This window comes from Trachurus trachurus (genome assembly GCF_905171665.1).
Source record: "Trachurus trachurus genome assembly, chromosome: 17".
NCBI classification, from domain to species: domain Eukaryota; kingdom Metazoa; phylum Chordata; class Actinopteri; order Carangiformes; family Carangidae; genus Trachurus; species Trachurus trachurus.
Window position 1 is genome coordinate 18,747,356 of NC_139900.1, and position 26,411 is coordinate 18,773,766.

Consider the following 26,411-nt stretch of genomic DNA (forward strand, 5'->3'; position numbering starts at 1 on the left):
CTCTCTTTTCTTTGATATGTTTGTCTAAGTAATGGGGATTGGAAGGATAGTGTTTTGGGCAATGGGGTGGCCCCTTTAAAAAGTGCTTTCAATCCTCCTGTTCTTATCGTCTTCTCTTTCTCTATCACTCAGCTACAGTCTCTCCAGCACCAAGGCTGCACCTTCTGGAGGATTTCATGTCAACAATACAACACTATCATACTGAAACTGTCACACAGGAAAATGTAGGTGTAGCACTTTCACATGAGACACATTTAACACACAATGAACACCCACCGCAATACTGTGGTTTTCATACATTTTCCCCTTTTCACCACTAAGAGCAGACGAGTAGGCTACCTGTCTTAAACCTCTGCTTCTAGGTAACTCCCACTGATGATCATCACAATAACTGTCAGCTTATTAGTTGGGATTCACTGATGATCTTCCGTGGACACAGCTGGACGTCTCCAGCAGCTGGAGCTGAGCTCTAACATCTACTCAGCTTGTTTCTCTGAGAACTTCACATCCAGACTCATTTCTCCAAATACAGAGATGAAAAGGTTTATGAAGCTTAAAACTAGATCAAAGTCGATGTTGAGCTTCACATGATCACAAAGGGTATGATATCATAGACAGGCGACCAAAGAAACAAGTCGATACCATGATTAAAAAAAAGATTGGAGAAACCAATGTGTTTCAGATAGGCTGAGCCATTCTTTTGACTCTGGCCTCCCATCTTTACAAAATGCTGGAGTTATAACGCTTCAAGGAGCCAAGACATTAAGAGAATCCATTTCTCAAAGCGCATCCTTCAAACCTGGTTTACCCGCCCCCCTCAAATGCCTCAGTCTGCTATTGGTCGAAGCCAGAATAGGCGGTGTCGAAGCTTAAACCAATCACACCGCTCTTTCCGCTGCTCCATGCTGCTGTTTACAATGAGGTTCCGGTCGCTGCTCTACTGCGTCACTTACTTGAACACGCCTCTACCCAGAGCCGTTGGAGAGGCTCGACGTTGATTGGCTCTCGAAAAAGAGGGTGGAGTTCCCGAAAATTCGGGAGACAGAAATCCAGTTAATAGCACGGTTGGCCAGACTAGCAGTCAGCAGCGCTTTTGCGAGGCGTGACGTCACTAGTGTGGGCGCGACCAGGCTAACTGACTTCATGACTGGGAGACAGCGGTGGGTGGAACAACAGGCCAATACACAAAATCAAAACACAAACATGATTTGCGTGCTGCAAATAAAATTTTTAAATGTGAATATTTTGGCTGCAATATTGTTGTCAGTTAGATTAGTATTTCAAAACACAATTACTTCGTCTCTGGTGACATGGGTGATTTTATGAGTTATATGTGCCATCATTTCTTATAGGTCTTTTAAAGCTAAGATGGCAGGTAATTTTTTTTTTTTTTTTTAAAGAGAGAACAGTAGAAGATACGTAAATGAATATCATTCTGAGTAAATGTTCTGCTGTTGGTCTTAAGGAGCTGTAATGGTCATTGGGAGGGAGCTGGGAAGAAGATGTGAGAGAGGATATCCAGAACAATACAACGAAAATAAATCTGTAATTGAGCTGGGCCGAAGTCAAATATTTAACCAACTGCATTTTACCACCTGACCACCGCTCCGACTTTAAGGTCACCACCTCCTATTGTGTCGTAAATGCAAAACAAATACTGGCCCACATTACAAAAACTCTGCCAGCCAGGCCTCGGCACGAAATATTACTAATGCATCACAGGGAAGTGTTAATGTCCTGACACTCTGTGCAAAGGAAAACATGGGAAAGGCCTCATGAATGATACGATTATATAAATTCCATCTAGAACTCTGATATGAAGTATGTGAGGTGTTTGAATCATCTGTGGTCGTTGTTTTACTGAAATAGTGTGAGGTTTCTGTCTATTGTCTGTTAGATACATTGAAAGTCAATTAAACATTTTTGTTGAAGTCAAATGTGGTATATCCTGTTACACCTATATCTCTACATACTCTGAGAATGACTGAAAGTGCTGCTTAATTGACCTTTATTTTATATATACAGCTGTAACAACGTGCAAAGTATCTATCTGTCCCTTCGTGTACAGATGTCTTCTCACCAGTGGACTCACATAATATTCAGCCTGTGAAGGTCTGAGGCTGATGGGAAATAATAAAAGGCCAGGATAGTTCAACATTTTGGCAAATTGGCCCATTTCCATAATCCCTATAGCCTAGTATAGCAGTAGGTTCGTTACCTTTAAAGCAGTACTAAAGAACTTTCAGTTTTGGTTGAGTTTGGCGGCGCCTGTGGACCAAAGCGGTAGTGTTTTGCCTGAAGGAAGACTCCATTTCCCATGAACACTAGCATGAAGCCCTGTAAATATCCTGCATTAAAATTAACAGAAGACATCAAAACTAAGTTTCTGTTTCCAGTGGATCATTTCAAAGTGAAAACACAAACATAATCCATTGCTAAAGTGCCGTTTTGCCTGTTCCCTCCTTGTTGTGACTCGCAAAAGTGAAAGTGAAAGTAAAGTGAGAGCAGGGTTCCTACCATGTTCCTCAAAGCTGCTTAGTGCCAGAGAAAGAGATACAGACCCCCTCAGACCATGACAGAGGTGTCATTCAACTTGTTGTAAGTCGATGTATCATCACAAAAGTTATGAAAATATTTTATGAAGGTTGAAAAGTTCCTTAGTGTCGCTTTAATTGTCGGTGCAAGCTATTATAGAACGGCGGAGCAGAGTCGTGAGCTACTCAGAGGCAGAGCTATGCTACGGAGGCTAATGGAATTTCTTGGTTTCCCTCAGCAAACTCATCAAATACACAATCCAACAACTCCAAAACGCGACAAGTTATGACCTGCACATTCACCACGCTATGAGATAATAATGGAACATTGCAAGTTGTTTTTCGAGATGAGAGAAACCAACAAGTTCCATGAGCCTCCGTAGTGTAGCTCTGAGCAGCTCGCGGCTCTGCCTCAGCCATTCTAAAAATAGCTTGCACCAGGGTGCCGGAGGTTAAGCAGGCGCCTCATGTGTTGAGGCTTTAATCCTCTCTGCCTCCCCGCCTCCCCATTTCCTGTCTCTCTCGACTGTTCTATCTAATAAAGGCCAAACAAATACTTTAAAAAACAAAACAATTAAAGGTAACAAATGAAACGAAAATGTTGAACTATCCCTTTAATAACAATAACATAGGCTACTAGACCCTTCTTATGAAGAATGTCACATGGCATATTGCTGAGAAAGGATATATTTCAAGGAGGTGGTTTTACTTATTAGCATCTTATAAATGTAGATGGTTTGAAGTTTCAGTTTTAACTTTAGCTCTCAGCATAAGGCCTCTCAGCATAAGGCCATGCAGTAACATGTAACCACGAAGTATGTAACTGAAAGACTGTACAAATATATCTTACCCATTTAGCTGAATATAGGAGAAAATCCTCTAGAACTTGGAATACTGTCTTGATGTCAGCAGTTACACAGTAACTTTGCACTCTTACACATCCAGCAGAGGCAAGTAAGTGTCCCATTCTGCTACTGCTCCCCTCACCCCCCTGTCTCCTCTGTTACCTCCTCAGACCTGCCTTCTCTTCTCACCCACCAGATGTCCTCATATACTCTCCTCCTTGCTCCCACTCACCTGTCTGCCCACCTTATTCACACACATGTCCTAACTTCCCCAGTCAGCCGTGCACTCACCTGTTCTCTCCTCACTCACTCTTTCACTCACATCCCTAAGGGAGAGAACAGGTTATTCACTCCAGTACTTTGTAACCAGCCGGTCTTACATTTGTGCATTTGCATCCTCCTCTACCTGTGCTGTCATCTGCAAATCCTCACAGTAAGTCTATCAAGACCATCATCCTATTGGAATTTTATTTAAAGACATTTGTTTGACTTCAATAGTCATTCCGTCCTCTTGCTCTTGAGTTGAGTTATAGTTGTCAGTGAACTCAAAGTAATGCCAGCACATTTTTCTGTTCGCTGGCTGGTGCTGAGAACTGAAACAATGAAGTGAGAGCAGCAGAGAGCAACTGAAAGCTGCAGCACAGAATCATGATGTGTATTTGTATGTCCTGTATTTCTTGTACTTGTCATGTCAGTTCATATAGAGCAGATAGCTACGTGTCTTAGATGCTTCAATGATTCTCCAGCAATTAGCATGTCACTATTACTATATCAGAGCCAGATGCAGAGATCAGCAAATGTTAGATGCATTTCATAATGAATATTTTCTCACTGTGTGAAGTTTCCTTGGTTACTTGACCTTTGCTCTATAGGCTTGTATTTTTTCACTCTTTCATTCTCACATAGTGGTCCACTAAAGAGCCCGATCTTCCATTACGTAAAATACACTCTAAAAAAAGATCATAACAGCCTCTAACATCACTAGTGTCCTGCAGAGAGTTGAATCTAAAATCTTTCCTGCAGCTGTAACAGGAGTAATCAATGAAAAGCATCACAGTTTTTTACTTATACTCATATACACTACATATGTGCATAATGTGTTTCTTATATTTAGCCTTGAAATGTGTGTTGTTCAGGCACAAGTCTCCACAGGACACTGATGGTATTTGTAAGCCATGCATTAAAGTTTAACATAATGCTTACAAACTGTTACACATCGTGTTGTATACTTACAGTAAAACATTTTACAGTTCAGTATCACAGTACATCCCCCAGTGGACAGCAATAAAAGGAAGACAGAGTGAGACAACACAAATTAAATGAGCTTGTCACATCCGCAATACATGACACAACTGACACAGTCATATTCTGTTTTATATATATATCAGAAACTATATAGGCTATTAGAAATTATATTAGAACATTTTAGAAATTAGCAAACAGTATAGCAGACTGATGAAGAATCCCTGGGTGGGATCACGGCACATTTCACCGTTCAGGCCAAATACCATTTGCACAGACAGCCTTAATAATGACCTGAAGGTGCAGTTCACCAGTTTTACACAGAGCCAGGCTTCATATACTTCCACTGTAATAAGGTATAATGTCTGTGGTGCTGGAGGAGTTTTGTTATGTCTGTAAAAATAGCATTAATTATGTTAAATTGGGGCAATCAGCTAGCGCCATAATGGGCTGTAAACTCTCGACCGCATTAACAACTTAACTTAGAAATGAACTCCAGGTATAAATTCCTTTGCGACAAAGGTCAGAGCAAACCAGAACTGAACCAGTCCCGACATTATTCTGTCCATTTTTAATTGCCTTAGTTTGTCCATTTGCCTATGCTTGTTGTGTTGTTGATTTCTCTGTTAGACTGTTATGTTTAGTTAATTGTTGGATATTATCAGTTGTGTAGACTGTTTCGACTATCTGCATCACATTATACCAGGGATGGGGACTCAAGTCATTGTGACTTGGACTCAAGTCGACTTGAGTCGCTGTCTTGATGACTTGTGACTTGACTTGACAAAAAATAGAAGATTTGAGACTCGACTGGGACTTGGACGTTAAAGACTCGGGACTTGGATTGACTTGAGACACAATGACTTGAATGACTTTAGTGTTGTTCATTTCATGTTTTCAAAATTACCCAGTATGAGTGCAGGCTGAGAATGGCGTGATCATGATTGAATCACTACCCTGTCAATCACTGATGCCCATGCTTGATTCCATGTATTTTACTGAATATCAGTAATTACAATGCAAATCCAATTAATTGTCATACTTTTTAAACAGGTTGGATAAACTGGCCACTGATGCTAACTGACAATTACTAATATCTTGTCTTTTTAATTCATTAAGGGGGTCAAATTGCAATAATAAGGTGACTTGACTTGGATTTGACTTGATATAACCTCTGACTTGACTTGACTTACCCAAGAAAAAATTAGTTGGCTTACGTTTGGGTTACTTCCCTTTGGGGATTAATCGTAATTGAGACTTGGTCCCATCTCAGCATTATACACATAAATGCCCAGGGACAGGAGTTTAGAATTTAGGTCCATTACAGTAAACTGCATCAAACAAATAAATGAACTCAACTAAACTTGACACAACTGGGCTTGAGAACAGAGAGGCTGCTCTGAGAACTGGGAGTGTGGAGTTTGGAGAACATGGCTGGACGTAGGTGTCTCAAGAGCCCCTGGTTCCAGTAAAATTGAGAAAGAAAAAAAACCCTTACAGATAAAGTTATGTAACTCACAGCTGGAGTGTTTCCATGGCCTGGACAAAGGAATCACTTCAAAACATTAAATGTGTTGGCCCTGTGATTAGAAACAACATGGAACCGACCACCGGGCCAGGACTGTGTAAACACTGTTCAGGAACCGACACTGGTGCTCATGACATCATCCTGCTGCCGAGTCCTCCAACTTCACAAAGACACAGTATTTAATGCCTGGACTAGTCCTTTAAAGTCAATGTTATGATAATTAATTAAATGTGATTAGATGTAGCTTAAGTTTTCGGTTAAACGCCCTCTACATAATGCTCAGGTGCACAGTGTGTAGCCTATTTACAGCTGATATGAAGCTCCTCTCTCTTCCTGTGCAGCAGTGGAGCAGAGCACACCCACATAACTGTTACTCTGCACATCTAAAAGCTACCATAGATCAAAGTTGTGTGTTATACCAATTTGTGTTAGGGAAGCAAAACAATTATTTCAGTTTCTTAGGAGACATTTTTTTACAGTGTAGAAAACAGAAAACCAGCATTTAAAGCATGTATCGACACTGTAAAGCTCATGGCTGACACAGTAAATAAACCGCCACTCATTCTGCGACCTTTTATGCCCGCTAACGTTCCCCAGCATCCCTCCACACAGTGATGCAGACCCACGTACCTTCCTCGTAGCCCCAGTCCAGCTCATCTTTTCCCGGGGTATAATCCGACTCCTCATTCACGTTGTCGGCCATGGTGTTTGACAGTCTGCTCACTGTGGGTGGAAAACCAGTCTGTCCTCCCACTGCGCTCCCAGTCACACTGGTCTTGTCCATTCACTTGGACAGAAGCTGAAGTCTCTGCAGTTTGCTGGATGGATTCCCAGTCCAAGAAACAACTTTAACTTTGCTTTTTTGTCTGTCTGTCTTTTTCTTTCTACAGTTTTCCCTCCCCTCTCTCTCTCTCTCTCTCTCTCTCTCTCTTTCTCTCCCTCCCTACTTCTTCCCTTCTTAACGTTATTCACTGCTGTGTGGAGCTCTCTGCCTCTCTCTATTTCTTTTCTCTCAGTTGCTCCTCCTTCTCCCTCTCTCTCTCTGTCTCTCAACTTTGCTCTGCTATTATCTCTCGCACACATACACACCCCCTCTCTCTCTTCCTCTCTGTCTTCTTCTTCACTCTCTCTCTCTCTCTGCAGACTGCAGGTGTGCTTGCTCAACCTGGCTTTCTTCCAAATAATGACATAGCAGTACTTCTTTTTTAGTTCCCCATTGTTTGTGACTGAAAATAAACTTTGGTGAATCAGCTTGAAACATTTCTTTCTTTCTTGGTCACGGTTTGTTGTTTTCTGTTAACCCTGCTGTTTTGGGTGCTGATCCCTGTGTGTGTGTGTGTGTGTGTGTGTGTGTGTGTGTGTGTGTGTGTGTGTGTGTGTGTGTGTGTGTGTGTGTGTGTGTGTGTGTGTGTGTGTGTGTGTGTGTGTGTGTGTGTGTGTGTGTTGGAATGCTGGCAGGAAGGTCATGCTGGTGTTTCTGCTGGAGGCCACAGATCCACCCTTGGGTTAAGAAAACAGCAGTGGTTGAGAAAACAGGCAGAAAACAGGCAGAACGAAGAGAGAGAAAGGCCCGGCTGTTCTCCAGACGTGATGACTTCAAGATGGAAGGAGAAACTCCCTAACGCTGGACATTACTCACATCTATAAAACATACTAACACCCACTTTTGGCGCATGTTGTCATGAAGCTCTGTGGTCAAACCCAAATGATTTCCACCAGGGACTCTAAAATGTGCAGAGGTCTTGACTTTCCACTGGGTTGAATTAGACAAGATGTCTTTTGTTGTTTGGGTTATTTGTATAAAAGCATTCAGCAAAGTCAATAGGGACAAATGGTCCATAATTGATAGTGTTCTTCCTTTCTCAGTTTCTTTCATTGTTAATCCACATCCTCCAGGCAGCTGATGATAATTGCCCTACATTCCTTATCAGGACAGCGTCCTCTGAGCCTCTGAATTCAGGTGAACTCCCCTGCTTCCACACAGTGCTGCTGAAAGCAGAACATGGACCGCTCTGTCTCTCTCTGTGATCCACATCTGAACATACTGAGGCTGCACAGAGACCAGGCTCATGTTTATCTATAAGAGTGACTCACTGTTATGGTCTTTGGTACCAACTTAAAGTAGTTTAAAAAAGTGACATCATCATAGTGAGCTATAAAAACATAAGGCTAAAGTGATTACATGTAAGTTCACAAAACTAATCACATCTACCAGGTATACACTGTTAAAAAAAATGTCTATCTTATTTGATGTTATTTTGCATTATATTGAGAAAGTGTTCAGACCGCCAGTTTTTTCACATTTTATGTAACTAATTATCTCCTCGTCAGTCTACACCCAGTATCCCCAAACGACAGTATAAACAGAGATTTTCATTATTGTCATAAGTTGAGTGAAAAATGAAGAAATGAAATATCACTGACATAACTATTCAGACACTTCCCTGTCACTTCCCCTGGTCCAGTCTTTATTTCAGATCAGTCTGATGTCAGTCAGACTGATTCACTAAAATAAAGACTGGCTGATTTTAAAACAAAAACATGAGACACATTATACCCAGACAGGCTAACTCAGGCTAACTCAATGTCACCTGCACTGACTATAGCGCAAACAACAACAACAAAGAAAATGAAAAATGTGGCTCATGGAGCTCAGTGGCTGGGTGTGGGTCCTCTGTCGGCCTTTTATTTATTTTTTCATAAAAAAGAGTTCATAGCACCACAGTTGTCCTAAAGTAATTAAGAACTAAACTGCTTTGTGCAACAGATAATAACTGACTATTTATCATCACTATTCATCTGTGAAACCAGGCCCAGCTGTCCCTTGCCCTCTTTGAGGACACCTGCACCACACAGCTGACAGTGCAGATTAGTGCAAAAGCATGCAGGAGGAAGGAAATGCTCAGAGATGTGGTTTTATTATCTTTTTTTACTGTATTTTTTAATCACAAGACTCATAGTCTACAGTCATACCAGTGACAGCTATGATTTGTTGTGTTTGCATTTAGTATATATCACAATGAGCATGATGATGGGAAACATAAACATTGCTGACAGCTGTGATTGGACAAAGACAAGTATTCGTTTTTATCTTTTCCTCTACATGCATTATATTGTTTTTTAAATGTTTTTTTTTATTGTTTTTTGTCACCACATATAACACACACACACACACACGCACGCACACACACACACACACACACACACACACACACACACACACACACTAGCTTATAGCTTCTGACTTATAGCACTTTGCCTCTCCCTACAGGAAACAATTAGCTACTACAGCTTAACCCCATCAGCAGTTACTGTATGTATGTGCACAGTGTGTGCAGCAACCCCCTCTTGTTGTGTGTGTGTGTGTGTGAGTGGGGGGGACTCCACTCTAGGTGAAACATATTCATCCAGTCAAGGTGAAACATATGAGACACCAGACGTGTCTTTACTGTATGGCAACGTGATATTTCATTTTTTAATAAACTTTCAAAATTTTCTAAAATCAGTTGGTGTGTCGGGTACAGATTAGTGAAGGAAATATAGATTTTTCTGATTGTTTTAGGAATATGTTGCGATTAATCTTTAGCCTATTAATAACTCTTTTTTTTATTGTTAATAACTCTAACAATATGGATAATAATTTTTTTCTCACATCTTTCTTTGACTTCATGATGTTTTCCTCCCAGGTCAAGGAGAAGTGGTTGGGAGATGTTTACTGACATGTTACAAAGTGAAAGGTATACCCATAATAATTGATGGCCTGACAGTTCCAAAAGAATTAGCCTGTAGCCTCAGAAATCTGAGCCCTTAAAGTCTAAATTAACTCAAAATGTGAGTGGGATATGGATGCTCTTCTTTACAAAGACAGAATTTGGTTCCTTTAAAAAATGATTGTATGTGAAAACACCCTAACTTCTCTGATACACTGAATCCAACTTTTATCGTTGGGTTCTCTGTGAGCCACAGCTCCTTTGTGTGTGGTTGAGCTTGGCCAAAACGTTTCCTCATGGCAGACTGAATAAAAAACAGGCATATGCACTGAACTGAACTATCTACAGTTGTTTATACATGAGCTCTGTGCAACATCCATCCATGATCTTCTTCGAGTGGCAGCAGGTCAAGCAGAAGGTTCCAGACGTCCCTCTCCCGAAGGGCGGCTGGGGACTAAGTGCGTTGCATAAAACCTCAAATGGAAGGGTCATGTGTGGAGCGTGTCACCCCAACCAGAATAAGGTCACCGGGGAGACTCAGGACACCCCCGTGCAACCAGACCTGGAGAGGGGAGCTCGCCGGCTGTCTGTTGCCTTGTTACTTAGTAGTTAGTTGTTCAGTGTTTGTGGTAATGTCACTCCAGAAATATAGTTGAACCCAAGAAGCAAAGCTGAAAACTCACTGTAATAATCAACTTCACTTCATCAGCTCAACCATTTCCATGTTTTCCCATATTCTGTTTTCTTGTCTGTATACAACATCTATGGAATGGAATGGAATATGCTATGTTATGGGATATGTGCAATGCTGTTGGATTAATATGGCTGAGGTGTATTGTTCTTTTGTTGTTTGTTTTTGTCATTGTGGCCGTTGAGGCATTTATGGCGCAGCTACAGTGTCCAAGACAAATTTCCCTGAACGGGACAATAAAGTTTATCGTATCGTATCGTATCTATTGCATGTCTGCCTGTCCTGGATGAGTAATCCCTCCTCTGTTGCAAACCCTAGGTTTCTCCAATTATTTCTCTGTTACTGTAAAAGGGTTTTCTTGGGAGTTTTTCTTCAGTTGAAGAGAAGGTCTAAGGGCAGAGAATGTTGTTATGATGCGATGTAAAGCCCTTTGAGACAAACTGTTGGGGCTAAATGGGCTAAATAAAATTGCCTTGCTTGCCGTGCCTTGTCTTGCCACACACTAAATAATATAAGGACTGGGGTTTAGGTGGAAAAAAAGTGGGATTCGAGAGCACTGGATTCTTCCAGGGCGATGTCACTGTAAACGTGGTAGGCCTATCTGTGGGTAGCTGGAGCACATCTGGCTGCTGCGCAGAAAAGTGGATCAAGGAGTTGGAAAAAACTACCGGATAAATAACTCTGGCATCTACAGTAAATGTAATGCAACTTAGTTGTCTGTGTCATGTATGAAAACGCCTCAATTGATTTACCTATTTACTGCTGTAAGAGCTGTAAGAGCGGAGTACTCAGATACATCGTAAAAGTTTCCGAGTAGACCCTGAAGGCACCATACTGTAGCGTGGCGAGGGCGGTTCGTGTGACGTAGAGCGCAGGCTTTGGCTGTTTATTGTTCCTGCCTCAGCACGGACGGCGAAAACGGGCTAAGAAGCTGCCAGCTACCTTTTTTGACACGGTTAACGGTTGGTTTAACGAGGGTGTACCGGTCGAGACAGCTGACTGTACAAACCAGGGGCCATGGCGTACGCGTACCTCTTCAAATACATCATCATCGGAGACACAGGTAACCTGCTGCAAGTGCCAGCTACACTCCCAGTTAGCGTTCAACTAGCTTTTTAGCCGCTAGCTAGCAGAGCATTTCCGCAGTGTTGGTTGGTCCAATGACGTGGTAAAAGCAGAGACGCAAGAAGTGGGATGACAGCTCCAATTCTTCACCGTTAACAAAACGATATTGTATTTAAAGTGCCCTGACAGTGACAGAAAATGACACACACGCACCATGACACGAGCTTTTCCAATACCACTTCAGCACAGTAGTTGTTGACAGTAGCAGATACGTGTCGGGCCTTTTGTCCGTTTGTGACGAGGGTGGGGGTGTTAGCCAGAAGCTAACAAGCCCAGCTAACTAGCCTTTGCTATTTCACTAAATATTTAGCAAACAGCTGTCACGACTGTAGAGTAACGATCCATTACATCCTGATACACGAGACTAAAAGCTATTATATGCATTTATTTTTCTTGCGGTTGCATTATCAAATAAGACAATGTACAGTAGCTAAGCTTCTTGTAAAAAAAAAAAAAAAAGGCCAAAACGTCAAGCTAAAGCCTTCAATATTCCTTGAAATGGCGTAGAGCAGTTGTTATTTCTGACGAGATTTCTGTCGCACGCATTGGACAGTGTCGTGACGTATCTGCTCTGTACTTTACACAGGCTCGTAGCCTGTTTTTTCGTACGTATTGTTACTTGGTAAAGCACCGAGTAGTTAATGTTGTCATCTGTTTATTCCCAGCTAGCTGTCCTAATGAGGGGCATGTTGTGTTTAACTTGCAGTGTGGCAGCAGGTGCACCTCAAAGGCTGCTGGAAGGGCAGTCATCTGAGCTGGAGTGAGAAATGTGATGGGGTGATTTAATACAGGGAGACAAACTAAAAAACTTGGGCAAAACATATCATCAGGACAAACGGGTGAAGGAAAGGACAATTTTAGGTGTACTGCTTAAAACAATCTGTACAGGAGAATGAGGCCAGAAAAAAATACAGTCCTGTAGATAAACATATAGAAAATGAGTCATAGATGGTCTCCATGGGTCCTTCATATCCTTGAAGAACATGATGAATTTTAGAGAGAAAAAAACAAGTCCTTGAAAGTTTTTGAGAATGGACATTAGTCAGTGAAAGTGCTTTCATTTATATGCAAAAACAGAAATTCAAGAGACCATTTGATGTGCTAACACTGTGAGCCTCTTTAAAGTCTGCTCGCTCTTACACAATTCTTTGCGTTCTAACAGTGATTAACCTTTATCCAGGTCTCACACTGTACTGGGAAGTCGTTTAAAAATGCTTGAAATGGATGTTCAAGGTGTGGAAACCCTATTTGCAGTATGCATGTGTTTGTCTGACATGATCATCAGTGGGCTGCTTGTTTACTTCTTGGTTATTACGAAAGAGGTTCATGTTTTGCCTGCTGTTGCTGTTTCTGTCAAGCAGCATCTGCTGCAGCCAAGGTCCTAGCTTGATTACACCAGAAATAGTCTGTAGAGTTAGTTGTGAATGGTAGCAGTGTTTATTTGTCTGATTTTGTCTATTCTGGCTCAGGCTTTTTGAGGATGTCTAGGGAATCCTTCGCAAAATGTAGGAACAATCATGGCAATAAGTTTCAGAGTCTGTTTCTGAGTACCTTAGATACACACTGACACTGTGCTCAGTGCTGGGCTGACAGATATTACTGATGTTTGATGGAAATTCTTTTAATGGAGATTTCTTTTATTTATTTCTCTGAAAATATATAAAAATGATGTGACTTTTGCCTGAATCTGTATCAAGCAAGTGCATCCCCTTTATATCTAGAGAGTCTGATTTGTAGGGGCATCTGTGTAGCACCACAGTGCTCAGTTTATAAAGGTCTGCTGTGACACATTTGACCTTTTTATCTAAATAAATTAAGCTCATGTGATTAGGATCTTACACTTGGCAATGTTGCACTTCAAATATTCCAATTAAATGTTCAACCCAGGGTCTGTGTGTGACTACCGGTAGTTACATTATTGTTCATTAACAATATTATGAGAATTCTATACCCTCTTCTGCTTTACAGCGCGCCTCCTCAAGGAATAGTACCATACAAAGACATTAAACAGACCTTACATGTTTGTATCCAAGATGTTCTTGGTGTTGATGACAACAGCTCTTAACCTTTGACATCATAGGTCCTCTGATATTTGTTGACCAGAAAGCAAGAAGGCTATTATGAAATTACTGTTGCAGTATGAGGAGTGTGTGGGACCGTCAGAGATTCCATGACAAGCCCAGTTTGTCGTCAAAGTGAGGGATGTGGTGATAAATTACGTAGCTGCACATCAAAATGAAGATGGGGTTATAGCGAGGTTTCAGTCAGAATGTTTTCTGTCCTGCATGGAGCTGCATAGTGTCTGTGTTTTGTCTGCCTTTTGAATCATACTGGACCAAGACACTTCAATACACTTCAATACACTGGTTATAACTGAAGAGAGAGAAAAAAAGAAAGTCAGAGGAAACATCTGTAACAGAAGCTTTGGCATTACTTTCCAGATCCAGACTGTTCATTCTTTTACAAAAGCAACCTATCGAAACAAACTGATAAACACTGAGTTATAGCAGGCCGTGGCGCGTATCCATATTCTGAAGCAGGGGGACTTATCCAAAATCCAGGTCTTAAATGTTAATAATGAACCATAACTCCCGGAAAATCTGCAACTTTTAAAATGACAAGATACAAAGCTGCAGGCACACAAAATGTCTGTTGTACATGTGTAGAAAGTTGTACATGTGTAGATTATAAATGTATAGCTAATATCAAGCCCATTGTATCTAAATGAGCGTTTTGAATTGGCTGTGTGTGATACATGTTGGCTCTGGTGATTGTGTGTAGTGATATTATTTGTCTGGTTGTTTGCTAACCTGAACAAGCAGTCAGTCAGGTTCTGTTCAACACTGGACTAGTCCTCTCACTTTTCTATAACTCTGTGATCACCACATATTAGGAAATTTGAATTTCATTTTCATTATAACTAAAACCTTAAGATGATTAGGTACTTTAAGGTCCTAACCCTTAGAATAGATGACTTTTGACCATACATGCTAATACTTAAAAAGCACTGATCCCTGTGTGCAGTTCGTCTGAAAAGTGCTGTTTATGTTGACAGAATTAAGACTTAGCCAAAGCTTTTCCTTTGGATGCACAACTGCAAAAACATTGTATGGTTTTATAGTTAACTATCATTTAAATTGATTGTTATTTATTATTTATCATTTGTTTTTTATTTAGCCCTTTTGCACCCGTGGATTATCTGTCAGGTTTTATCCTGCGGACTAATGGAGGATCTTGTTACTTTGTACAGCCAGGTGTTATCTGTCTCTCATTATCTGATGCTTGTCATAGCCTACAGTAATTTGTCATATTCCAGTCGGGCGTGTCTGTTTGTACCCTAGTTAGTAAACTGCCATTCACAGTCATGATACACCAAAGCAAATAAGGATTTCTCCTCAACAAGACCAGAAAGACCTTCCGGTCTCCACGCTGGTCCAAGCTGATCAGCCACTGATGCTTCATGACCGACTCCCTCTGAAGGCCTTGGTTTCCCTTCAGGGTCACAGTCCAACCCCTGACCTGCACCATAGCAACCGCTGTCCGCATCAGAGTGGTGCGGCGTCGTGAGAGACGCAGACTTGCTGACTTGCTAGTTTAGCTGTCCAACAAGATTCCAACATTGAGTTGAACCAGTTGGCTCAGATCTGTGATCATCCTCACCACACTGCACTCAGGGAATGAGGAAGACCTGCCAATTCCAGTCAGTCAGTTTTAGTCCAAGCAGGTAACATTTAAAGGGATAGTTTAACATTTTGGCAAATTCACCTATTGCCATAATCCCTATAGTCATAGGAGTACAGTGTTTCCCCTACCGTTCTATAGGCGGGGCTCCCGCCCCCCCTGAAAAACGGGACATCTAGGAGCCAATCGCGGTCAAAGCGGACCTGTTGGTCTGATGATCAAACTGTTGGAGCGCTCCACCTGAAGCACCCAAGCTGCCCAAGCAACCAAACGGCGCTATTCGCACTCTGCCATCTGATTTTTAAATACCAGCGCTCACGCCGGGTAGGCTACACACCGGGCGAGGAAGCGCCGCGAACCACATCAGATGCACCGCGGCGTGCACCTCCGCGGCCGGCTCGCGCCCTGCAGCAGTCGTTTTGGCGTCTGGTCTATTTTGTGCCCGAGCCGCGAGCAACCGCATCAAGCCGGGCAGGAAGTCAAACAAATAAACACGAGAGAATCCGAGGTGTAGCCTACTGTGTAGCCAGTTTCGTGGGAGCGAGGTGTGTTGAGTCTAAAAAGCCAGGCTCTCTCCTGTACTGCAAAGGCTCTCTTTTAACCCGGCTAGATCACCATAACTTATGGTCCCGACCAGGTTATGTTCAGAGTTTAATCATAAAACTGGCGATATGATTGAGCTGAGCTACGTTGAGCTGAGTGTCAGGAGCTCATTATATAGGCCTATTAGACTATAGCCTATATCTTATTTTTTATACAGTCAGTCACCACTGAAAGAAGTTGTCCACTCACAGCAGGACAGATGGATAATCGGTAAAGTTAATAATTTTACTTAATGTGGCCATGAATAAATCAATTTCGATGTTTTGCCTGTTATATTTCAGTGTTGCCCAAACGCAAATCTTGATTAAGTCTTTGTTGTCTTTGTACAGAGACAATATGAGATTTGCTTGTAGCCACAGCACATAAAATACGCACACACATAGGCCCTACGCTCAATAAAACACACACTCGTATTCTATAATTTCGATCAGTGAAATATATAAATTTTAAAATACAATTTAAAATAACTTGTTGCTCTAGTTTACTTAATTTATATTAATAAAGCTTCATATTTAAAAGTAGCGCAATGTTCAGATGTCAGAAATTAACAGCAGCCTCCTCTCTTGCATATTTGGCCGGGACTTGAGATTTTGTTCAGCTGCATCATGAACACAAAGCCTGGCCATGTCGAGCCTCCTTCGCAGTACAGGCCTCCGGTCAATTTTCAGACCCTCTTCAAAATAAAACACCGCGATTAACAAATACTAGAGGCCAATGTGTGTGTTTGTAGCCTATTTGTGTTTATTTAATCCAAACAGAGCGCGCGAGAGAGATGAACACACACACCTTCACATACACACACCTTCACCTTCAATGTGCAGGTCACAGCTTCTCCACGAGAGCATTTTGGAGTTGTTTTATTGTTTGATGAGTTTGATAAGAGAAAGGTGAAAGTACCGTTCACCTCCATTGCACTAGCTGAGCAGCTTGCGTCTCTGCCCTGCTGATGGAATCTTTGAAGTAACACTCCTCTCCTGCAGTTCGTCATTTGCTTCTAAGCCACTAGTTGCATACAGTGTTGTTCCCAGTTGCTTTTTCCCTGTTCCAGTTCTTGTACCACCTTTCCTGTGACTATCCCAGCAGTCAGCTGTGTAATTAGGCTCTGATACAGAGGAAGTGAGTCAAGAAACAAGTGATTATAGCTGGAGTGTTATAATGCAGCACAATCCTTATCACTCGTGACTGTTTTTGACAAAAACACACATGTCATACATTTTATAATACCGGTTAAACTTAAACTGAAATGTCAAATCAGTAAGGAAGCAGTATTGGCTGAGTCGTGGTAGTTTAAGAAGCTGAATATATGAAAATGTGTCATTAAATAATCATTAGTGAGTGTTGTTATAGTAACCCATTCCGAACCAAACAAAAATGATTCAGTGTACACTCACCAACCAGCTTCTCCTACCTCTGATGACACGTCAAAGCCTGTCACAGCTCCAGACATTTTAAAGGAGGGAAACCTCCTGGACTGATTTCTGCCCCAAACCACGATATTGCTTTTCCCACATCACATGAGGATTGTGTCAGTGTATTTTCTGCATGTGTCAGCACTTGTTAACCCGAGGATAAATCCATCAGCTGCCGGGTTCTGTCGCACACAAAAACTTCCCCTCGGTTAGTTTTGCAGCCTTAGTGTAATTATCACTGAAGTAGGAGATCAGAACGAGCTCTCACTGGGTAAACTCCATCCTCACACCCGCCCTGTCACTACACCTTCTCAATGAATCACATGTGCTCATGTGTGATACATTTTCATTTGGGTCCTTGTCATGTAGGAATAAGTTGAGTTGTTTTTCTGGCTGTCAATATTAGGGCTGACCCAAAAAATTCGAGGCTTCGTTCGTTGCCATGGTAATCTATCATGAAGTCGGTGATTGTTTTTTTTGTTTTTTCCTTTTTGACACCGGTTCTCATCGGTTACATTAAAATGAGTAGGCTACTTGGCATCCTGGAAACCTGCCTGATTTGGGAGATATGCAGTGCTTGTTTGCCATTACTTTCAATATTTCCGCTACGATCTCGAACCCACCCCCCCCCCCCCCCCCCCCCCCTTCAGACGTTACGATCACGTACCCCCAGGCCGCCGAAGCTTCCATTTTGAGCGATTTTATGTCCGCGAAGCTTCGATTATCAAAATGATAATCGGGACAGCCCTAGTCAATACGGCAAAACACTTTTCTGCCCATAAGTTAACAAGGCTCTCATATTGCAACACTTGAAAGACTCCCTCACAGTTACACATTCAGTAAATACTGTATTTATTTATTTTTATGTTTTTGTTATCATTGTTATTATCTTGCATGATTGAAACATCATTTACAGTGAGGCATCTGGCAAGCGAGTGAACAATAAATTGAAAGCACTCTGACACATTCCGTGTTTAGGATGTGGTTTACAACTAGTGCTGTTAAAACTGAATGGAAATTATTTATTCTTTACAAAAACAAACAATGCAAATGTCCATAAGAGGACAAACTAATACAACAATAGGTTTGCCCTGAGGTTCCTGGTACTGAAATGGCTAACTGTGCCTTACTAACAAGTTAACCATCTGTTGACCAAAAGCTAGTATTGCCAACAGAACAAACCTTTTATATTCATTTGAGCAGGGTATCGCTACTGATTTACTGAATCGATTTGATTCCAATTCTCAAGGTCCCGATTCAATTTGATGTCTTATTCAATTTGATTTTGATTGATTTAGAGAGATTTCAGTTTTAATACCGGAGAAAAACAGTTTTAATACCGGAGAAATTTTCACAGAACTATTTCAGCAAATTGTACAAAGATGGAACTTTCACCTTTGTTAAAATTTCTTAAAACTATTAATGTTTACATTGAAAACTGACCCAAAAGCAGTTGAACGAATGCAGATTTATTTAACATGGCCCACTCCAGAGGTAAACAGTGCAACACTTCAGTACAGTCCTGGGTGATAATCCAAGTGCTGTAAATAGTTTGTACATTTCATCAGTGAATGGACACAACAAAATGTAAACAGCAGTGTGAAATCTCTGATCACTCTTAGGGTTGGGCATCGAGAATTAAATGGAACCGGTTCTACCGGATTTTAATTTTGATTCCCTAAATGATCCCTAAATGATTTTAGTTTGCGCTTTGTCTTGATATGGATTGGATTTTTTTTTTAAACCCAGGCCTAATATTCATAGTACTACCAGTGGCAATGGCAGGGTGTTTTAAAGGGATATTTCAACATTTTGGCAAATTTACCTATTGCCATAATCCCTACAGTTTTAGGAGTAGGTTCATTACGTTTAATTGTCGGTGCAAGATGTTTTTAGATCGGCGGGGCAGAGACGTGAGCTGCTCAGCCATCTCAACAGAGGCTCATGGTATTTCTACGTTTCACTCATCAAATACAGCAACAACTCCAAAACACACTTGTGGACAAGTTGTGACCTGCACAATGGCCATGCTATAACATAATAACGTATAATTATGTAACATTATGACACATGAAGCAAATACTCGGAACTACTTGCGCTTTTGAAGTCACTCTGCCAAGCAGCCATGTCTCTAATGTAGCTCTGCCCCGCCGATCTAAAAACAGCTTGCACAAACAATTAAAGGTAATAAACCTACTCCTAAGACTATAGGGGGATTATGGCAATAGGCAAATTTGCCAAAACGTTTAAATATTCCTTTAACCATCCATTAGCTTTGGTTATCCATGTTAACCTTCTCCTCCAGGTTTGTTGGTGTTTTTGATGGTGGTTCAATGCTCTGCTGGACTGGTCCATTCACCTTCATCTCTCACAAGAGCAAACTGAATGTCATTCATTGTCATTTGGATTGTTTTTGGACCAAACCATGATCTGAAACTTTGTAGAAACAATTACCTAACATTTCAAGACAATAATTGATGGCTTTATTGGTACTGAAAATAATACGGTGCTGTTCATTCATCAGCCTTTCATTCTCCCCTCTAATCCATTATTCCAGAATTGTTCTATGGAATCCAGCCCTGCAGTCACCTGACTGGCCTTTTTACTTTCTGGTTTGCTGAGCAGATCTTTCCATGCTTTGAATTAGCTCTGCGTGAAAAGAGCCTGTGGTACGGTGTCGTTGGGATGTAGGAGAGAGAGGATCTTGCATTGTAACATATTACTCCAAGTTCTCCTCTAATTATGGCTCTGATTATAGCCACTCTCTCCATTTGAAGCACAGCGGGCTTTGATTGTGGCCTGCTATAGATAGTTTGCTCATGCTGTTCCCCACAGGTGTCACACTGTTACCTCAAGGCTACAAATAAGAAGTTATACTATGCTGGAATGGTCTGTTAATTATATTGTGACTAATTTAGCTAATTGGACAAACATAGCAAATGGAAACAGAGCTCCTTAATTAACAGTGTGGTTGAAACATGCAGCCTGTTGTGAACCAGTGTCTGTTGACCACATGCACAGGTGTGATGGAGGAGACGACAGCGTGATTGTAACATCTCTATATGGCTACCCTCCTCGTGATCCCTCCATTCTTCCATCCATCCCTCACCATCATCATCACACAATTCTTGCCTAGCAACAACCACTGCCTGGCAGTGGTAACCCTTGGAAACCATGAAGGAGAAGATCATGTCCCCCTCTGTCATCTCGTTGAATCTCCATCCGTCTCTCTATCCGTCCATCTCATCAGCATTCTCTTCTCCTTCACCTTCAATCCCTTAACCCCTCCTCTCAATCCACGTCTAAAAAACAAGCATTAATTAACAATTCAGTGTCGACTACAGACTCTGGGTCTGAAGCACTTTTATATTAGATGGAAGGGAATATGATTCACTTTTTACCAACACAAACAGTTTATTGGATAAAAAATCTGTTTTTGTCTAACAAACAAAAACATATTTCTCAAACTGACATTGTGATATTATTTATCTTCTAGTCCTAGAGGTGAACACAGCGTGGTTTGTAGCACATCAGCTTGAATTCATTGCTCACACGTTATTTTTCCTCTGATGCATCCTTGCTTCTTCTAGCAGTCGATGTTGTCGTTCTGTCTGTGAGTACATGCACAGTGTCAGTTACTGCCTCTACCACAGGGTTCCCCTCCTGTCTGTTTGTCAACAGGATTATGCAAATAACACTGAACTCATTTGTACAGAACCGGGTGGAGGGAAGATGCATGAGCCAGGAAAGAGCCCATCATTCTGTGGTGCTGATGCTGCTAAAGTTACATTTACGTGAGAGTGGTTTTCAGCATTTTTGTCTTTTTAAGGATTTATTACACAGCTCTATTTGCATTGGTCAATCATTGGATTCTAAGGTCTGTTATTTCCATATAACAGACCATTGCTAGGGACGCTTCTCTGATTGGTGCTGACAAATGTTACCTTTCCAATACGCTACTGCTTCAGAAATTTTTTTTTTAAAAAGGGAGGCGAGATTGAAACCCTTCATTCATGACTAATGGCTGGAAACTCCCCAGAGAATTCCCTCCAACAGTAGCAGATCGCTCTCGTAAAGTGCTGTATGATTATTACAAAGACCTAATTATAATAATTTTGTTCAGTTTTGTCACATCCAGAGCCAGAGCATGAGAAAAACACAGATATTACTTTTAACAACACCAAAGACGTCGCATTCCCCCGTCTCATTTCACCATCAATGGCAACATCCAGTTTAATGTGAATTATAAATAAAAGTTTTGCTGATCAGCTGTTGCTATGGGCACATATTTTGGCTTGTTCAACCACTGTGGGTAGTTTTTTTTCAGAATAAGATAAATAATTTTGTTTAAAATTATTTATTTCACTAATAAGATGTGATAATGTAGAATAAGCAGGTTGTTATAGAGAAGTTAACCCCGACAGAATGGGTAGAACCTACATTATTTCTTACATAATATCTGGATCTTGATTATGGTGCTGAGATTTGACTCTTCCAGTTTAGTTTGGAGGCCTGTCCTCTCCTATTGGCTGGCTGTAAACATGGCTCCTATGGAGATGGCTGGGAAATCATCCATCCTTCGTTTTGTGCAAAGTGGATGTAAGTTTGGCCAAATTAAACACTCATTTTCAATTGTTTGAGTCATTCTGCCAAAAAAAACAAAAAAAAACCCAAACAAACCCACCCACTACATCTGCAACTAGTCACTCATTGACATTTCTTTTTCAGTTCATCAATACCCATAAACCCAGGATATAAGCATATTATCAGGAGGAAACCAGATAATTCTCCTGTTTTCTCATCACAGTCACTTTGTTAATTGGAGATGCAGATGCAGCTTGTAATGCTGTAAAGTGAACGATCAACGCACCAGAGAATATTGTCCTAATAGTGTCCTTTTATACAATCAGTCCTCGTCAGTTAACGAGTTACTAAGGATCATTGCTAAGGAAGAGAGTAACACGTGACTTGGTTTCTTCGATCATCTTGAGATAACATGATAAGATATATAAGAGTATGGCCTCTCTCAGCTTCTATAGTTGCATAGTTGTTTTATATATTGAACTTCTTTAGAAGCCGAAACAGAAAATGTTTGGATGTTGATTAAATCACTGATCAGGATGGTTTCATGTTCCTGTCTCTCATCTCAGCTTGTTTCAGCTCCACCCACACAGCTTGACGAAACTACTTTAACTGCTTCCTTCTGAATGAGCTGTAGAATCTGTGTTGTTTTTTTTTGTTTTTTTTGCTGTAATCTGCAAACACACAAAGAATGTACACTGACCAATAACTGAAACATGTCTTTATCATATTAAAGCAGAAGTAAGCGATCCGGTCGTTTTGGCTAATGCTGCGTTCCAGGTAGGCTTTTGAAACCGTAAATTACAGCTTCAAGTCACAACTTACGACTTTGTAGCGTTTCAGGCAACCCACTCGTATTTTTCCGACCTGTTTCACCTATGAAAGTCACTATAACGGCCACTCGTAACATCCGACCCGTGAACTCGTACCAGATCGAACTGGTACGACTTCACAGGTCGGAAAAACACGAGTTACGAGTTTCCTTGAACGCACCATAACAGTCCTCGTCCCTATGTCACCACATTCACGGCGTCCCTTGGCTGCACACACAGCCCTGCATGCCGTTCTCTCTCCTCATTGGATAAAAACTGTAGGATACGATAAATGTTTTCTCCTCGGCTCAGAGCAGAGCAGAGTGACTGACAGACCCATGTTTTGGTCCAAACACTCTATGTATAAGTGATTGCTGTCGGAGGATATAACTATAAGACTTATATTAACACAAATATATCACTTACTTCTGCTTTAAGAGACACTTAGACACAAATGTGAATCTAAAAGCACATTGCTGTTTCAGATGACATGCTCTGAAAAGAAGTTGAAGTTGTATGTAGAGTAGAATATGAAGACAGTGTAACAGCAGCATCAAACCTGTTGAGTGTGTTTCCAACGCTGCAGTGTTTGTTTTTTACCATGTGTCAACTCACTGTTTTTGATTGGATGGCTTGTATCTGTCTGCTCTGTTTACATATAACATTCCCACATAATTCCATAATGCTATTAAAATAAGTTTAGACTCTATAATTAATTTAGCAAAGTAATCCAATAATCCAGTGCATTTTCTGCTTGTCTTTTTCTAAACTGAATTACTCAGACTAATAAAAGGCCAACACTGGAGGTTAAAGGAATGAATGTTGACACCACACAGCTGTAACCTCAGCCCGTCTGTGTGTGTGTATGTGTCTGTGGATCTGGAACAGTCAGAGCTGAAATCATTAAGTGGTATTAGTAACGAGCAGAGTCATCGAGAGCCTTTAGCAGCCGGTCAGTTGGCTCAGGTGAGCTGGGAGAAGTGGTGTGGAAGCTCCCTGCCGGCCTTGTTTGGACCGGATGACGACTCCCGTATTCCCACCTTGAACATTAATTAATTCTGTGGAAAAGGTGATAATTATTGTTGTGCGTTTGTAACTTCCCGCAGAGCGTTGCCTCTCCGTGCCGTGCGGGAGTTCAGGGGTTGGAAAATGGAATAGATTGTATAATGACGTTGTGTTTTATTCTGGGAACATGTGACGGCTTCACCTGGAGTGTGTGTGTGTGACTCTATATAATGCTCTGCTGTAAACACTCTAATGTTGTGTTTGTGTTTGTCTTTCAGGTGTGGGAAAGTCATGTCTATTACTACAGTTCACAGACAAGAGATTTCAGCCAGTTCACGACCTCACCATTGGTAAGATATGACAATAATAATAATAATACAGAATCAGAGAAATGTTCATTTTTAATAAATGGACGACTATTCTTTTAAATAGAATGCACAGATTGTCAATCAAAAGCACTTCTGTTATTTATCCATCATCTTAACCCTGTTGTTGTGTTGGTTAATATTCATGTGTCATTAGCCATCGGACAGTTTCAACACATTTCAACACACACACACATACACACACTAGTTGATTTTCAGTGCATTATGGTCAAACAGGAGTCAGTTGCAGCGTTTTTACACTTTGTAATGTTGCAGTCTTGTGCTAAAATAATGATTTAATCGCATCAATTTACATTTTATGCCACATAATTGCAAAGTGAAAACTGAAGTTTGAGTTTATATTCAACTCCACATTGATTCCTTTCCTTTATTCATGAATTTGCAGAAAGTTCTCAAACAGTTTTAATTTTGTCTCATTGAGCGTCAATGGTTGAGGGATTACATAAAGCTGCAACATAAAGCTGCAACATAAAAGTAAGGTTTTCTGAATGCACTGTATATCTTTATAATGAATAAACATGATTAATTCACTCTTTCATTATGGGGTGTTTATCATAGCTATTACATACAGCTGTTGAGATGTTATCATCTCATCTGGGAGATTGATTGTGTTTTTATTATTCCAGCAGCGTGGATCATTTTCCTCTAACTGCCGTTCTTTGGTTTGTGTGTGTGTTTGTGTTTGTTGTAGGTGTGGAGTTCGGTGCAAGGATGATCACTATAGATGGCAAACAGATCAAACTGCAGATCTGGGACACGGTAATATATTCATCAACATCATCATCCCACATGCCTCAGCAACAACACCTGAAAACCTTCTTTAAAGGCCTGAAGTGTCTATACAGTATATAGTATTGCAATATTTTGCATGACAGTATTGTATGGATCTGAACAGGCTAAAAAGTTGATCGTATTCGAAAAAATACAGATATAAAAGTTTCATTTGGAGACATCATTGCAGTTGAAAAAAGCTAATAAACTACTGCATATTGTAATGTTTTTAATATCACAACAGTGTTTCCCCTACAGTGTATTTGGCGGGGCGCCCTGGCCCCCGAGATTCAAGTTGTAGTTTATAAATATCCATTATTTAGCCTCGTGTTTATTTTAATTGAAAGGAGCTGTCTAATGTGTTGCTGTCGTTTCATTACATTCCTCTGCGACGGGCGTCACTCCCCCTCGCTCCTCTCACACACCCTGCCCTTTGAGGCCTGTCTCCCAGTTCAGCCCCGTCCACTGTGTTTCTCCATCTCCTGCCGCGGTTGACGTCGCTACGAGCGGACCTGTTGGGCTGACTAGTCCAAAACAGTTGGAGCCCTCCACCTGCAGACGGGTCGACCCAACAGCGCTGTACTCCTGCCGTCTGATTTTTAAATAGCAGCGCTCACCCTGGATGAACACGGTGCAGGCCTCGAGGGCGGAATCGCGGATGCGCGTGTCTTTCAGAATGAAATCCAAGTTTAGGAAAATGAGAAAGGTCGTTTTTACCCCATTATTATTATTACCATTCTATACATTTATATAAGTTAGTTACTCTGTTCTCAGAGTATGAGATGTTACCGTCGGGCAGACGCCTAAGAGCTTGTCGCCCCAAAAGCAACCGTTATAAACAACGCTAATTCTATATCCCCGTTGAACAAACAGCCAGCTCACGCCAGCATCAACCCTAGGCTGGTGGCATCCTAATTGGAGGAAGCGTAGCGTAGCTCAAGTTTTTACTCTTGCAAATTTCTTTGATCTTAGGATCTTTTAAATTCCTTATTTATTTTGTACTAAGCCAAGCTTCTGTCCTTTTTAATTTACACCTCACTTTTAGAACTGATAATGCCGACTGCTATGGTTTTGATGCTGTGCAATGCTGCTTTGTCTGTACGTCTATGCCTGTATGTCTGTCACTGTACTTATGTCTATTGTGTGCATGTCTGTCGTTGTACTTATGTCTATTGCATGTACTGTACGTATGTCTGTCACTGCTTATTGCTACATATTACACGGTGCACTTTTGCCCAAGACGAATTTCCCCTTTTGGGGACAATAAAGTTAATCTAATCTAATCTAGTTTGGACCCCCCCCCACACACACACACACACACCTCAAGAAACACTCCACAATAATATTGTATGAAGACACAAGTATGGTGATAATATGGTGATACAGGGCTTCTTGTGATTCCCTCCCCTAGTGCCTTTATATGAAAATAATTTCTTGCCACAATATAATTTAAATTATCAGTAAATTCCATATCACTACTACATTTTT

The 26,411-nt window shown here is 41.1% G+C and overlaps 2 protein-coding genes across 3 annotated transcripts in view; one reads left to right on the forward strand and one right to left on the reverse strand.

Annotated features, from left to right (window-relative positions):
* ca8 (carbonic anhydrase VIII) overlaps positions 1-7,072 on the reverse strand; it is a 41,875-nt gene extending 34,803 nt beyond the window's left edge. For both annotated transcript variants that reach the window (XM_083991921.1, XM_083991920.1), the window contains exon 1: positions 6,780-7,072. In XM_083991921.1, the coding sequence (XP_083848047.1) occupies positions 6,780-6,933 (154 nt within the window). In that variant the 5' untranslated portion in view covers positions 6,934-7,072. The remainder of the gene's footprint in view (positions 1-6,779) is intronic.
* A 4,308-nt stretch (positions 7,073-11,380) lies between these two features.
* The window catches only part of rab2a (RAB2A, member RAS oncogene family), a 37,951-nt gene continuing 22,920 nt past the window's right edge, over positions 11,381-26,411 (forward strand). Inside the window, exons 1-3 of the mRNA XM_083991926.1 lie at positions 11,381-11,613; positions 24,045-24,116; positions 24,844-24,911. Coding sequence (XP_083848052.1) covers positions 11,568-11,613; positions 24,045-24,116; positions 24,844-24,911 — 186 coding nt within the window. The 5' untranslated portion in view covers positions 11,381-11,567. The remainder of the gene's footprint in view (positions 11,614-24,044; positions 24,117-24,843; positions 24,912-26,411) is intronic.